This window comes from Trichomycterus rosablanca, chromosome 16 (assembly GCF_030014385.1).
Source record: "Trichomycterus rosablanca isolate fTriRos1 chromosome 16, fTriRos1.hap1, whole genome shotgun sequence".
Classification (NCBI taxonomy): domain Eukaryota; kingdom Metazoa; phylum Chordata; class Actinopteri; order Siluriformes; family Trichomycteridae; genus Trichomycterus; species Trichomycterus rosablanca.
Window position 1 is genome coordinate 17769672 of NC_086003.1, and position 16034 is coordinate 17785705.

The 16034-nt window shown below is 38.5% G+C and overlaps 1 protein-coding gene across 4 annotated transcripts in view; it reads right to left on the reverse strand.

The window, feature by feature from the left end:
• Positions 1-229: 229 nt before the first annotated feature.
• dbn1 (drebrin 1) overlaps positions 230-16034 on the reverse strand; it is a 119073-nt gene continuing 103268 nt past the window's right edge. For all 4 annotated transcript variants that reach the window (XM_063011312.1, XM_063011313.1, XM_063011314.1 and 1 more), the window contains 4 exons: positions 13214-13324; positions 6335-6729; positions 5299-5404; positions 230-2606 (listed from right to left, as the gene is read on the reverse strand). In XM_063011312.1, the coding sequence (XP_062867382.1) occupies positions 2551-2606; positions 5299-5404; positions 6335-6729; positions 13214-13324 (668 nt within the window). In that variant the 3' untranslated portion in view covers positions 230-2550. The remainder of the gene's footprint in view (positions 2607-5298; positions 5405-6334; positions 6730-13213; positions 13325-16034) is intronic.

Here is a 16034-nt window from a genome sequence, read left to right on the forward strand (position 1 = left end):
GAAATGAGCACATCAAACAACAGGACTTGTTTTTAAACTGATTAATAAGACTTAGACACATTTTCTGTTATTTAATGGCACTGTTGAGGTAAATCATGCAATATTTAAGTATGATGCAGTGACCATATTGAGGATAAAATGTTTTCTTTTTTCTAAAGTTTATGAATAATAATAATAATAATAGTAATAAAAACAATATAAAGAATTTTTGAATCCAGTGAGTTGACGGTTGGGTTTTTTGAAGTCTTTTATTAACATACAGAAGCACAGAGCATGTCACAAAAGATCTTGTGCTTGTTTCAAAAACAGCAGGTGAGAAGTGAAAGGAAAAAGGAAAAGGGTATAAAAACTAAATGATAAAAAAGACAGACTGTAGGTGTTGCTAAGCCTTGCTTCTAGGATAAGGGGGGTTGTAGTAGTATATTAGTAGTAATAGGAGCAATAGTAGTGGTAGTAGTAATCTCCTGGTAGTGCGAGACTGAGAAAAAGCGTAAGAATCACTACAGAAAGGTTTGGAGGGTCATGAGTACACTGAGGTTCACCTCAAAAGGATCTTGGATATTGTTCAAGATGCAAGTTAGCTCTCATCAAAAACGATCCTATCTGCAAAACTCATCATTCCTATGCAGATTCATTTCATTTCAAACGACCATGGAGTTAATCACCATCGTACTATAATCCACTGAAAATACTAAATTAGGACTATTTACAAAACAATACACCGTTTGATTAGTATTATTGCTTACATTTTTATTTTGTAATACAAAACGTGCTAAAGTGGAAAAAAGCTGCACTGACGTGTAGAATATACAAAACTATGGAAGACTAAAGACCAAGCTACAGAAGCAGGATTTAAATTACGTAGTTTAAATGAATGTAGTGAAATTTCTGATTCTGAATCTCTTCAGCAAAATTACTGACAAAATGCTCATTATCAAAAGGTTTTTATGGTAGTTAAATTTTAACTGTAATCAACGGTAGAGCTGAAAAATACATAATTTTGTTGGTTTGGGGTCCCTGCTTACCTACGACTAACTACGACATGATTAAATAGTGACTCAATTTAAAGTAAAACCAAAACTGTATCTAAGTAAAAAACAAGCAAAACAACAAACATAAAATGATAAGTAACAATTATGTAGGGGAAAGTTTAGATTAATTTGACATCAAAAGGATCCAGGGCGGCACGTGGGTAGCACTGTCGCCTCACAGCAAGAAGGTCCTGGGTCCGATCCCCAGGCGGGGCGGTCCGGGTCCTTTCTGTGCGGAGTTTGCATGTTCTCTCCGTGTCTGCATGGGTTTACTCCGGGAGCTCCGGCTTCCTCCCACAGTCCAAGAACGTGCAGTCAGGTTAATTGTAGACACTGAATTGTCCTGTAGGTGAATGGAAGTGTGTATGTGTGTCTACCCTGCAATGGACTGGCGCCCTGTCCAGGGTCCAGGGTGTTACTGTGTGCCTTGCACCCATTGAAAAAGCTGAAATAGGCTCCAGCACCCCATTCCCCCCGCATCCTTGATTGGATAAGCGGTTGTGAAAGTAAGTGAGTGAGTGAGTGAGTGAGTGAGTAAAATGATCCATTTTCAATTAATAATACTTGTTAAGGACAAAAGGCATTGTGGATTAAATACATTTTAAATTAAGACCTGTCCTGAATTTATAATTATTTATTTTTTAATTAAAAAATAACTGGCTAAAAGGACAGTATAAGATGTAATATCCACAGCCATTAAAAAAAAACAATGTACATTAACCAAATGATGTCTATTAAAATATATGTTGTTCTCTAAACTCCTTATTTTATTTCAAATACTAGAATAAAAATAATTTTATAGGTAGTGAAAATATACCTGTGCCATAGAATTCTTAAAGGTTTGTACACCAACATGTATTAAAAGAAACGTAAACATAAATAAAATATTCAAATTAGCTAATGCTAAATAATAATAATGTAAATACTGTCATCTAAATTAGAGTTGCAACTACAGTCTCCCAGGACATAAATACACTGTAAAATAAAGTGTTTAGTACAACCAGAACAACAGTCTGTGTCTACTGAATGTAAATGAAACAAAGCCAAGGCCCCGGAACAAAAAAACTGCTTATTATTGAGTATTGAAGTAGGATATGTGTTGTCTAGCACTAAGAGTTGTGTAATACCTTGGCTGGAGACGATCTGTTTACATCACTGATGTTCTAGCACACCACTAATACTGGACAGTCTATCTGCTACTGCTCACACCTGTCAGGCACAGAGAGCCGATACAACACAGGTGAGCCCTAAATACACCGGTACTCTGCATAGCGGAAATGAAAAAACAAAAATAAATAATAACATACGCCCACACAAACCAACAGCGAGAGCACCAACCCACTTGCATCTCAAACAATAATCCAGATCCTTTATTTGGTTTTGTAGCTAACCTTTTGTCTTTATCCTAAAATATTTTACAGAACTTCTGATTTACTTTAATTAACATTGGGAAAAAAAGTGTTTTTGTGTGTGTGTGTGTGTTTGAGATAAGCTTTGGTAAGCTTGTTCCCTCGAGCACTTAGTCATCATCTTCATCCACCACAGGGTCCGTGTCCCAGCACGTGATGTCAATTTCTGCAGCAGAAAGAAGGAAAGAAAAGGAAAGTAGATATAGTGGGGTCAAGTACAATCAGGGGTATGTGGTTACCTTGTATTACAAACCTTAATTACAAAAAATAATAGAGGTTTTAATTCCATTTTGACTGGGCAGTATATCGCAATTATTGATATATCATATATACATTCAAACAAATTATTCATTGGAATCAAATCAGGGAGTTGTGCTCTTATCTATGGTAAAGATTCATTCGTTTTGCTCACTCTGTTTCATTCTGATGTCATGCGTAAACAACTCCATGAATCATTTGTTAAAGAGATTTAGATTTATAAGCCAATCCGAGCTTCCCAATTTAAATTTGGAATTCAAATTTTTATCTCTCTTCATTGGTTGTTGTATAAGTGACAGTTTAGTTAACAAATGATCAGTTTCAGCTTTTTACCGCAAAAGCCGAGAGAATAAATTATCTAAAACGAATTTCGTTGGTTAGGTGGACAAACACAGTTGGGTATGGATTTATATATTCTGGAAATATTTTGGAAACATACAAGATGGCCTCAAAGCAGAAAAAGTGAATTTTATCCCTTATGGAACAACACACAGATATAGATTTGGTCTTAATTTAAAGAAGAGAAGCTCAGGTAAGCAGCGGTTATGATTTTATGCTGCTGTGTGGTTGATCTGGGTCGCGGTTCAGTATTTTGTGTTTTTAAGATAACTTATAACCAATATAAGCTAAAATACGGGCAGTGGCCTGCCATTGTATTTAAGTTTACATTATATCATATCGAAAGTATGACTTTTTTAGTCATATCGCACAGCCCTAATGAAATTATGTGTGGGCATTACAAATATCAGTTGAGCCCTGCTACTGTGGCAAAAATGTAGCAAATAAACCAACAGTTTACAATATGGATTGCCAGGGTTTTAAGTATTTTACTATCTTACAATTAGTGTCCTTAAATTATGATTTTTAGGCGTTGTTATAAGAAAGGATAATGTTACAGTGGTAAACACGATGAGCTAACATTTACAAAAAAACGTTTCTGGTTAGAGCTTTGGGTTGTCAATTGAAAGGTTAAGAGTTGGAATCCCAGCTCTGCTATGCAACCACTGTTGGGCCCTTGAGCAAGGCACTGGACTCTTTTGGTTCCAGGGGCGCCGTACAATGGTTCACCCTGCACTCTGACCCCAGCTTCCAAACAAGCTGGAATATGCGAAAAAAGAATTTAGTTGTACTGTACATGTATATGTATATAAGGCATTCTATTAAATCATTAAACTGTCTGTTTTTTTATTAGCATTTCACATACTGTTAAATTAGATTACAAATGCAAATTAATCCTCTTTATTCCAGCTTTTAGTAAATCAGGGCCTATGTGTTTGTACAAGAGAAACATTCTTGTGTTAACAGTTTTTGATTGCCTGCTTGATTATTATTTACTGATGTTATTATTTTGTGGACATAATATAAAATAATACTGTAAGTCAGTGTGAATTATGTGTAATGATTCTATCCCACTGAGTAGTCTCTAGTAGGGCTGGGCGATATTTTCATACGAGATATAAGATAAGACAATATCGTTTATATCGATATAGAGTATGTTGCGTTTGAAAAACAAGAAAAAGGGGCAGCTTCATTTCAAAACCCAATATTGAAAAACGGGAAAACGGAAATAAACATACAAGCGCATGCACGCGCTGACATGCTCGTATTTACTTCATATATAGAGTTTCAATCATGCAAGTGTTATAAACAGTAATAATAACGTAACGACGCGTCCCCAGTTGTTCTGACTCTTGTGTTTGTATATTTGACGTACATATATTTGCACACTCTGTAAAAAAACAAACATTATGGGGAGTGATTTCTGTACTGGATGTTGTACGTGGTCATGTTAGTTTATACTGGATGATCGCCCGATGTCCGACACGTCATTTATTTATTTATCTTGTATTATAGTATTTCTTGTTCTCGGCCAATAAACATCCAAAAATGTACAAAATTGCACGAACTAACTCTGCAGTAAACAAGGAGCAAACAGCAATTAAACAACAAATAAAGTTGTTAAATAATAATAAAGTGCATGAAGCAGAACGCTGATTAAAATGCATTAATAGTTGTAATAGTTACACAGTGACGTGTACGATTAGTTCTGCCTGTATTACAGAACTGAGTTCTATACGGTAAAAAAATATATTAATGTAAATGTTAATGTTGTGGCGACGGTGATGTAAAATAATGTATAAAGTCCAAACATTTGAGTGGGGGTTTAACGAGAACGCTACTTTTAATGTCACACAAGCTCAGTGCAAAACAACAGAAGAACATAAGCACAGCCGGAAACGATCAATTCTGATATCTTCCCTACACACTCGCTCCCTGCGCCTTATAGTGCACTTAACATTCTTAAAGGGCCAGACAATATATTTGTAATTCACATTACATGACAGGTGATACGTTAGAAAACAACAAACTTTTTCCTAGAATAGCTCTTTTTTTTTTTTTTGGAAAAATAGTTCTGAATGTTAATAAAAGTGCCTGTATAAAATTTGGAACATGTAGCTTTGTCTCAAAAGTGTATTTTTGTTATTACCTTATGGGATGAAAAAATATCAAGATATATATTGTATATCGCCATTCAGCTAAAAATATCGAGATATTATTTTTGATCCATATCGCCCAGCCCTAGTCTCTAGATGTCTTACCTGGAGGTTTGTTATAAAATACTGGTGTTGGATTCACTTTAGCAGAGCACTCATCAGACTGAGCAAAGTCCTCCTCCTGTGACTGACTAAAATAGCCTTCACTGGCCTGTTAAAAGAGAAAACATTTCAGTGTTCAGTACCTAAAGTCGTTGATAATTCCTAGTTATGACTAGGATGTAAAAATACAAACAAAACACAAACTGTATATTATGATAGAATAAGGTTTGCTGCCATCTAGTGGTCAAATACAGACATTGCGTAAACATCAATTGTGTAAACATGTGAAGGACCACTAAACAAAGTACACCATTTTTTTTAATATAAATTATGCTATCACTCTGAGATCTGAGCTCCCGGGTTTAAATCTCGGCTCTGCTATTGGCTAATGTCTGCAGCAGACAAAATTGGCCTCTTCTGCTGGGTGGGAAAATTTGGACTAATAAGGGGTGGGGTTATCAACACTGCATAAGGACCATGGTTGCCCAAGGTGTCTGTACAAAAAGTGGTGGAGCGCAGAGATCTGGGCGTGGCTCTCTGTATGCAAAGCCACCCTCATGAGCAAATCCACTGAAGTAGGGAGAATAAGAAGGGATTGGTGGACTGGTGAGAATACACCCTCCTTGGATGCTGTTAGGGTACCCAGCAGTGGATTGGCTACGCTAAATTGGGAGAAACCTAGGATAAATGCATTAAATAAATTAAAATTGTGATATTACTAAACAACCATGGGCTCCTCTAGGTAGCTGCCTTAAGACCTGAAAAAGCCAAGTGATGCCTAATAGAAGAAGGGAATACAAAGACATAGTTCTTTTATCTTGCAATTTTGACTGTCCATAAATTTCCGCACTTTTATATTTTGGTAGGAAACAGGGTGGGAGTAGTAGTAATTGGTCGTGTCTGTGAGACTGCGAGAGAGCTTATAGTCTGAATTTAGCTCCATCTGGTTTCCACCTTTTTGAAAGCTCAAAGAAGCTTTAAGGGGAAGAAGATTTCCATGTGATGACTATAATCTATAAAGCTGTGGTTCCGGACTGACCTGTGTTCCTTCTTTGAGCAGAGAGTCTCCGTTGGTAAGCAGTTCCGGGCTCTCTTCGAGCTCCTGGCTATCCGAGGCCTGCTGGTAGTTCAGGGACATGTGGTGTGACCCGTCCAGGTCCACCAGACTGGAGGGCTCGTCCGCAGCTGTAGGACACAACGGGGCATCGGGCATGTCATCAAAGCTGAGCAGGGGTTGGGGAAGGCTGGGTGTGAAGCTGGCATCGTTCATCAGGTCCATGATGTGAGGGTCCTGGCAGGGTACGGTGGTGGGTGCTGGACTGCTCTCCCACATGTCCAGCAGTGTGTCATCAGTCCTGGGATGAGCTTCAGGAGCTGGACTGTTCTGTTCAGGCTTGGACTCCTGTACTGGAACTCGCTCAGGGGACTCGCAGGCTGGACATGAGAAGAGGACATTAAGGTTTGTGGCATTTAACCTTTTATATTTAGTCACCCTCATTTCCATAAAAGTCTGGACATTTGTAAAATGCAATAATAAGGAGAATCTGGTATTTGTTAATTCTATTGAATATTTTTTAACTGACAAAACTAATATAATAATATCAATATAAACACATTTGCTCATGCCACACCATCTAAGGTTCTTCATATTTTACAGCCTTGCGTTACACAGATATTTCTACTGATTCACTGAATTTTTTCACAATATTATGCTCAGTGGATAATAGCCACAGCCTAGCCACATCTGGGAGGAGATACAGGGGCATCTGTGCCAGGACCAGTCGGCTCAAAAACAGTTTTTTTTACCTCAATTACTTTACTGAACACCACACTACACCGCTATCACCATCAAAAACCCGGACTACACACTGGACCTATTATTTATTATTTACCATTTGAACCTACACAACCGTGTGTGTATATATATATACAGTGTATCACAAAAGTGAGTACACCCCTCACATTTCTGCAGATATTTAAGTATATCTTTTCATGGGACAACACTGACAAAATGACACTTTGACACAATGAAAAGTAGTCTGTGTGCAGCTTATATAACAGTGTAAATTTATTCTTCCCTCAAAATAACTCAATATACAGCCATTAATGTCTAAACCACCGGCAACAAAAGTGAGTACACCCCTAAGAGACTACACCCCTAAATGTCCAAATTGAGCACTGCTTGTCATTTTCCCTCCAAAATGCCATGTGACTCGTTAGTGTTACTAGGTCTCAGGTGTGCATAGGGAGCAGGTGTGTTCAATTTAGTAGTACAGCTCTCACACTCTCTCATACTGGTCACTGAAAGTTCCAACATGGCACCTCATGGCAAAGTACTCTCTGAGGATCTTAAAAGACGAATTGTTGCGCTACATGAAGATGGCCAAGGCTACAAGAAGATTGCCAACACCCTGAAACTGAGCTGCAGCACAGTGGCCAAGATCATCCAGCGTTTTAAAAGAGCAGGGTCCACTCAGAAAAGACCTCACGTTGGTCGTCCAAAGAAGCTGAGTGCACGTGCTCAGCGTCACATCCAACTGCTGTCTTTGAAAGATAGGCGCAGGAGTGCTGTCAGCATTGCTGCAGAGATTGAAAAGGTGGGGGGTCAGCCTGTCAGTGCTCAGACCATACGCCGCACACTACATCAAATTGGTCTGCATGGCTTTCACCCCAGAAGGAAGCCTCTTCTGAAGTCTCTACACAAGAAAGCCCGCAAACAGTTTGCTAAAGACATGTCAACAAAGGACATGGATTACTGGAACCATGTCCTATGGTCTGATGAGACCAAGATTAATTTGTTTGGTTCAGATGGTCTCAAGCATGTGTGGCGGCAATCAGGTGAGGAGTACAAAGATAAGTGTGTCATGCCTACAGTCAAGCATGGTGGTGGGAATGCCATGGTCTGGGGCTGCATGAGTGCAGCAGGTGTTGGGGAGTTACATTTCATTGAAGGACACATGAACTCCAATATGTACTGTGAAATACTGAAGCAGAGCATGATCCCCTCCCTCCGGAAACTGGGTCGCAGGGCAGTGTTCCAGCATGATAATGACCCCAAACACACCTCTAAGACGACCACTGCTTTACTGAAGAGGCTGAGGGTAAAGGTGATGGACTGGCCAAGCATGTCTCCAGACCTAAACCCAATAGAACATCTTTGGGGCATCCTCAAGCGGAAGGTGGAGGAGCGCAAAGTCTCGAATATCCGCCAGCTCCGTGATGTCGTCATGGAGGAGTGGAAAAGCATTCCAGTGGCAACCTGTGAAGCTCTGGTAAACTCCATGCCCAGGAGAGTTAAGGCAGTTCTGGGAAATAATGGTGGCCACACAAAATATTGACACTTCAGGAACTTTCACTAAGGGGTGTACTCACTTTTGTTGCCGGTGGTTTAGACATTAATGGCTGTATATTGAGTTATTTTGAGGGAGGAATAAATTTACACTGTTATATAAGCTGCACACAGACTACTTTTCATTGTGTCAAAGTGTCATTTTGTCAGTGTTGTCCCATGAAAAGATATACTTAAATATCTGCAGAAATGTGAGGGGTGTACTCACTTTTGTGATACACTGTATATACATACAACAGGTAGTTCCGACCTTACAATCTGATTGGTTGAGAAGCATTCTAACTGTGCTGATATTCGTGATAACAGCACGGCCTTTTCACACCACAACTGTATTACTCTGCTGACGCGTTGCCAGTAACGACAAGCTTCATGCACACAAACGTGCACGCAGGCGACACAGACTTTATTCCCGATCTCGTTTTAAATCCGTTATCCGATATACAATCTAGCGCACTGTGTAGGGAACATAAATCCGCGATCTGATACACAATCTAGTGCACTATGTAGGGAACATTAATGTGTTTGTGACACGAACAGTTAGCTTAATAGCCCAGTTAGCAGCTCATAAAAGTTCTGTTATCATCCATAATCCTTTGGTGTGTGCGAGAGGTTTTTTATTTCTTTTTTTTCCCTTCGGAGGTTCTTGTCTTTTTCTTCTTGTTGTTCTTACCTCCCTAAAATGAGTTTTTGCAACTTGGGATGTTTGCTTTGTAGTGTTAAACTTTATATTCAGTGTGGAACTACTTTTTGGCGGAAGGTATTGTCAATATTAAAGCATATTTAATATGAAATTCAGGGCTTCTTTGATTTATTTTCTTTCTTTATTTTGTAAAAACTGTTGTATAAAAGCAATAGAACACTTGAGGTTGTGTGTTATCGCGAATAACATCACGGCTGTGATGATCTACGGCACTCGCCTTTGGCTCGTGCCTGCAACCGAATCACAGCCGTGATGTTATTCGCGATAACACACTCCCGCTTTGGTCCCGCTTTTGCTGCCAAAACAGCCCTGACCCTTCGAGGCATGGACTCCACTAGACCCCTGAAGGTGTGCTGTGGTATCTGCCACCAAGATGTTATCAGCAGATCCTTTAACTCCTGTAAGTTGCGAGGTGGGGCCTTCATGGATCGGACTTGTTTGTCCAGCACATCCCACAGATGTTTGATTGGATTAAGATCTGGGGAATTTGGAGGCCAAGTCGACACCTTAAACTCATTGTTGTGCTCCTTAAACCATTATTGCTTTGTGGCAGGGCGCATCATCCTGCTGAAAGAGGCCACAACCATCATGGAATAAATTTATTTATTTAGAACATTTGCGCTCTTATCCAACTTGCCATTTTTACAACTGAATACAGTTCAAGCAGTTGAGGGCTAAGGGGTCAGTAGTGGCAACTTGGCTGTGGTGGGGCTTGAACTGGCAACCTGCTGAGCTACCACTGCCACAACTGTTACCAATTCATCTGCTTATTGTGGAATGCTCAAAATGGTGTAACTTGAATATATTCTATAAACGTTTTATTCAAATTTTATTTTGCACAGTTCCAACTTTTTTGAATGTGTAAATTATTTATATTTACAAACTACAATGAAGTTGGTCATTAAAAGTCATTTCTTTGTAATTTTGTCGAGTTCAAGAGAATTAACAAACACACATTTTTGTTTTTGTTTATTGCATTTTACAAAATGTCCCAACTTTTCTGGATTTACTGATTTATTTTAATAATATTAATGTATGTACACTTCCACAAACAATCACCTGCAAATAAAAGGATTCACAAATTCAAAAACGTTCCTTTGTGTTTTCTATCTTCATTAATATGGTTTATATAACCAATAATGCAGATGGTTTATTAAGCTGGACAGCTGCAAACATCAATTTTAATTTGTTTCCTTGTTGTTAAACACATTAATGGCCAGCAGGTGCACTAAACCAAGCATAATTGTTATCATAGACAAACACCAGAGGTAGAAAAGGTGGTTAAAAAAAATTCCACCTTTACAAAAACTCAGTCAACACGTCTAAACTGCTAGAGCCTATGTGTTTTAGATTTTAGTTACAATATACACTCTTCCTGTTTTGAGAAATGGATTTTCCAGCAGAGTGCTTTACCACTGTGCACCAGACCGAGCAGCAAGGCCGCACAAACAACTGCTGAGAAAGTTATTGAGCTGTGAAAGTAAATAAGACAAATGAGTTCCAGGTGTCATTAAGGGCTGTTTGCTCTACAGAGCTACAGAGCTGATGTGAGGGGTACAGAGAAAAAAAACCACCCAGCTATGGACCAGAGACAAAAATAATAAAGCTGCCCTCTTGTGGGGGTCTTGGTAGAAAAAAAGACACCAAAAAAGTCAGGCCTGTCAAACCAATTCCAAACTAAAAAACATGATTCCATCTACACTAACCTTTATGTTTGGCTCTATGGATGGATCTGTTGACTGCGTTTTAGTACATTACACAGTAAAGCATGATACGTAATTCCAGAAAAGGCATTATCCCTGTTTGAGTTCATTAGTGGTGTGCTTAATATCTCTCAAAAATATGTGCTTGGCATTGTGATCTTAGGCTTAGACACTGAGACAGGAGTTTAATATGTCTAAAGAGACTGCATAACTGTGATAGACACACTAAAAAAAGCTAAAACCACTAAACAAATATGGTGTCTACTTTCTTTAAGCCACACAGTGTCTGTTTACCAAAATAAAGTTGCAACATGCTTGCCAGGTATTGCATAATATTTAATACTAGCTTGAATTCAGGCGGATTTAGTCTTCGAGTTATTGCCCTTTATGGAAAATCAAACAGAGAAAATGCTGAAGGGGGTCCTAGATAATACACGGATATTATTATCAAAAGAAGAAAAATGCAATATTGTATTTTGTTGATGCAGCTGTTTCACTAGTTGTGACACTCAAGGTAATTTAAAAACAGTACTGCAAAGCTGAAGTTTAGCACTATGACGATATTTAAAAGAAATTACATACAAAAATGTTTCTTATAACTAATAAGTTATTTTTATCATTTCAGTGCTTACATTCAATCTACAAATCATGTCTTTTGACTTGTGTACATATAAAAAATAATGTGTGTTTGTTTATTAGGATTATAACGTCATGTTTTACACTTTGGTTACATTCATGACAGGAACGGTAGTTACTCATTACACAAGATTCATCAGTTCACAAGGTTATACTGAACACAGTCATGGACAATTTAGTATCTCCAATTCACCTCACTTGTATGTCTTTGGACTGTGGGAAGAAACCGGAGCACCCGGAGGAAACCCACACAGACACGGGAAGAACATGCAAACTCCACACGGAAAGGACCCGGACCGCCCCACCTGGGGATCAAACCCAGGACTTTCTTGCTGTGAGGCGACAGTGCTACCCACTTAGCCACTGTGCTGCCCTAATGTGTATTTAAAAGCATAAAAAATTTATAAGTGTAAATGGTACATACAATTCAAGATTACAATTTTAATGCTACAAATAAAAAATATAACAAAGAAATAAGGTATTTATTGAGGTATTTTATGAATAATATCTATAATAATTGTTGTAATTTATTTTAATAATAAAATAATTGTAATTATAATTTTATAATATATTTATAATAATATTTTCATAATAACTGTTATAATAATTTTTATAATAATTTTTATATTATTTTCATATTTCTCATCAACACAAAACATTTAGAGAACATTTAGAAAAAGAAAGTCCAGATTAATCAACAATTTCTGGTAAAGCCCCAAGTACACCATATGACCAGACATACTGTATATGGACACAGCTCCTAATTCTTAACTTCAGGTGTTTTAGCCACAACCACTTTTAACAGGTATATAATAAACAATTATATTCTGTTCCTCTTTCTGTTCCAGCATGACTGTGTCCTTGTGCACAAAGCAAGGTCCTTAAATACAAGATTTAATGGGGAGGAGTTTGGTATAGGCGAACACCAAGGGCCTACACAGAGCACTAGCCTAAATTAAATTGGAACGTCAATCTTCCAACATCGATGTCTGAATGGGGACAATTTTTTCAAGACACTCCAAAACATGTAGTAAATCCTTCCAGAAGAGTAAAGGTTGTTATAAATCTATATTAGCGCCCATCAACACAAAGGTGTAAACTGGGATTTTACAGGGACACATGCTGCCATCATATGATTATTATAGCAAATTGATGCCAGGTTTAATTCTGTATGTGCTACAAATGTAGACACAGAATGATTGTGCTTGACTGGCCTGCCTGCAGTCAAGATTTGTCTCTTATTTAAAATGCATGGTGCAGCATAAAGAGGATAATCAGGCAGACTGCTCATCAGCTGAAGTCTCATGTAAAGCAAGAATGGACAAAATGTCCACTTGTAAAACTGCAACAATAAGTGTCCTCAGTGCTTAAACTATTAAAAAGTCTAAATAATAGGAAAGGTGATGAAACACAGGGTATGGACCCTGTCTCTGTCCCAACTTTTCATGAAATAGGGGTTCGTAAATGTATAAGGCTTTTACCTGTACTATTCAATTTAACTAGTTAATTTATTTAAAAGTAAGCTCTTACCCCAATCTCTTGGGTCGTTGTCCTCTTTTTCTTCCTGAATGGCGATTTTAGGGATAGGTGTGGGTGATGCTTGTGCAACACGGCTCTCAAAATCACCTTCAGCAGAGTCATCTGTGCAATGAAAAAATAAATAAATAAATAAATCACCAGAGCAATTAAATCTAATAAATGACATAAAATGTAACACTGAAAACAGTCTGCACTGCACAGAAAGTTTTCACAACAGCAGCAAGCAAGTTGTACAAGAACCCGTTCCAGCAAGTTCTCAGATGAACCGATGAGATGAGAGAAGCACTAACTATATAATTCATGCAGGAAAGAAATCCTGATGAGCATCAGTCATGCACCTTGTGGGAAATTACTATTTATATATATTATTTTAAAACAAATGCTTTTGTTTTTGCGATATACACTGCAATTGGCCAATGTCAAATAGCAATGAAACCATCTAAGCTCTTCTAAATTGTTGTTGTACTGATCGTAGTGGACAGATCTGTCTGCTGAAGCTAGAAGGGGCTGCTGTTTTACGTCATAGACAATACAACAGACATTAGGTGAACTTCACGGTTTACACATTCACTGCAACAGTACACACAGTTACAGATCACACAGACAAAAGAGGAAGTGAGAAAGCAGAGGCAAAGCAGGCACATCCAATAACAGGAAACATGAAGGAAAAAGGAAACGGAGGGAAGGCATAGAGGGAATCAAACATAACTGCATCCTAGTGTTAGTATTTTAAACAATGGCCCATTCTTTATATAGAATGCCCATGGTTTGGAAATGGGATGTCCAACACACAGATACATACAGTACAGGCCAAAAGTTTGGACACACCTTCTCATTCCTGTGGTTTTTCTTGATTTTTTTTAAATTTTCTACATTGTAGATTAATACTAAAGACATCCAAACTATGAAGGAACACTTATGGAATTATGTAGTAAACAAAAAAGTGTTAAACAAACCAGAATATGTTTTATATTTTAGATTCTTCAAAGTAGCCATCTTTTGCTTTAATGACAGATTTGCACACTCTTTGAAATTTTCTCAACCAGCTTAATTAGGTTTCCACCTGGAATGGTTTTCAATGAATGTTTGTGCCTTGTCTAGAGTGAATTTTTGGAATTTGTTGCTTTTTTAATGTGTTTGAGACCATCAGTTGGGTTGTGCAGAGGTAGAGTTGGTAAAATATTAAACATATTCTGGTTTGTTTAACACTTTTTGGTTCACTACATAATTCTTCATAGTTTGGATGTCTTCAGTATTAATCTACAATGTAGAAAATAAAAATAATCAAGAAAAAACATTGAAGAGAAGGTGTGTCCAAACTTTTGGCTGGTGTGTCCAAACTTTTGGCCTGTACTGTATATACACCGGTCAGCCATAACATTAAAACCACCTCCTTGTGGCCGCTCAGGTGGCGCAGCGGTAAAAAGACACGCTGCAACCAGAGCTGGATTCTGAGTACATCGTATCGAATCCAGCTCTGCCTCCCCGGTTCGAGGCTGGGCGGCTGTATGAGCAACGATTGGCCGGTTGCTCAGTTGGGGGGCGGGACAAAGAACCGGATGTGGGTCTCTCTCTGTCAGAATGCGATAACGACCTCTGCCGGCTGATTAGAGGCGCCTGCACAAGAGATGAGGAATGAGTGCCCTTATGGTGTGTCTCTCCGCATGCAACGCTAGGTGGCGCCAAACTCATCAATGTGCGGGTGGCAAAAATGCATCCGGCTGCTGCTCATGTTTCGGAGGGGATACGGGTTAGCTTCGATCTCCTCTGTCAGGGCAGGGTTCGGCATAGACAGAGAGGAAGCACGATGCAAATTGAACGATTGGATGCGCTAAAGGGGGAGAAAAAGGGGAAAAATTAATTACAAAAAAAAAAAAAAACACCTCCTTGTTTCTACACTCTGTTGGTGCTGTTGGCTAGATATATTTCTCCATAACTCCATCAGCGCTGCTGTGTCTGATTCACTCATACCAGCACAACACACACTAACACACCACCACCAAGTCAGTGTCACTGCAGTGCTGATAATGATCCACCACCTAAATAATACCTGCTCTGTAGTGGTCCTTGAAGAGTCCTGACCATTGAAGAACAGCATGAAAGGGACTACAGTAATTGTAAAAGTACAAAGTGCTTCTATATGGTAAGTGGAGCTGATAAAATGGACAGTGAGTGTAGAAACAAGGAGGTGGTTTTAATGTTATGGCTGATATATATATGTGTGTGTGTGTGTGTGTGTGTGTGTGTGTGTGTGCACAAAGTGAGGTCAATAAAAACATGGCTTGACAGTTTTAATGCCCATGGTTTGGAAATGGGATGTCCAACACATATATGTATATCTGTCTCATTAAGAACCTGAGATTTTAGTGAATACTATTTTCATTGTGTAATAAATGAAATTTCTGAGATAATTCTGTGCCTTAACACTGAAAAAATGAAACAATACCAGGCTCATTCAAAGCTGTCTGCACACTCATAGTTTCTAAATAAAAAGTGCTTTTAACAGAAGCAGTCATCCCTGACATGACCTGAACCACTGCGCTAGAGACAAGGGCAACAGACAGTTCAACTATTTATAGAAAAGTACTACCATTATGGTTGTTCTAAAACAGCAGCTGGTAGGATTGCATGCACAATTTCATGACACCAGTTCACTTAGCTCTGGAGAGATCTATTCTGGGAACAAACAGGGCTGCTCATGTAAAGAATTATGCCTGCATAAGAGCTGTCAGGTGCACTTCAAATGCAGTGTAGCTACAGCTAATGCTTTACAGAGTGATGCAGCTGTAAGACCAAGAGCAGGGGTGTACAG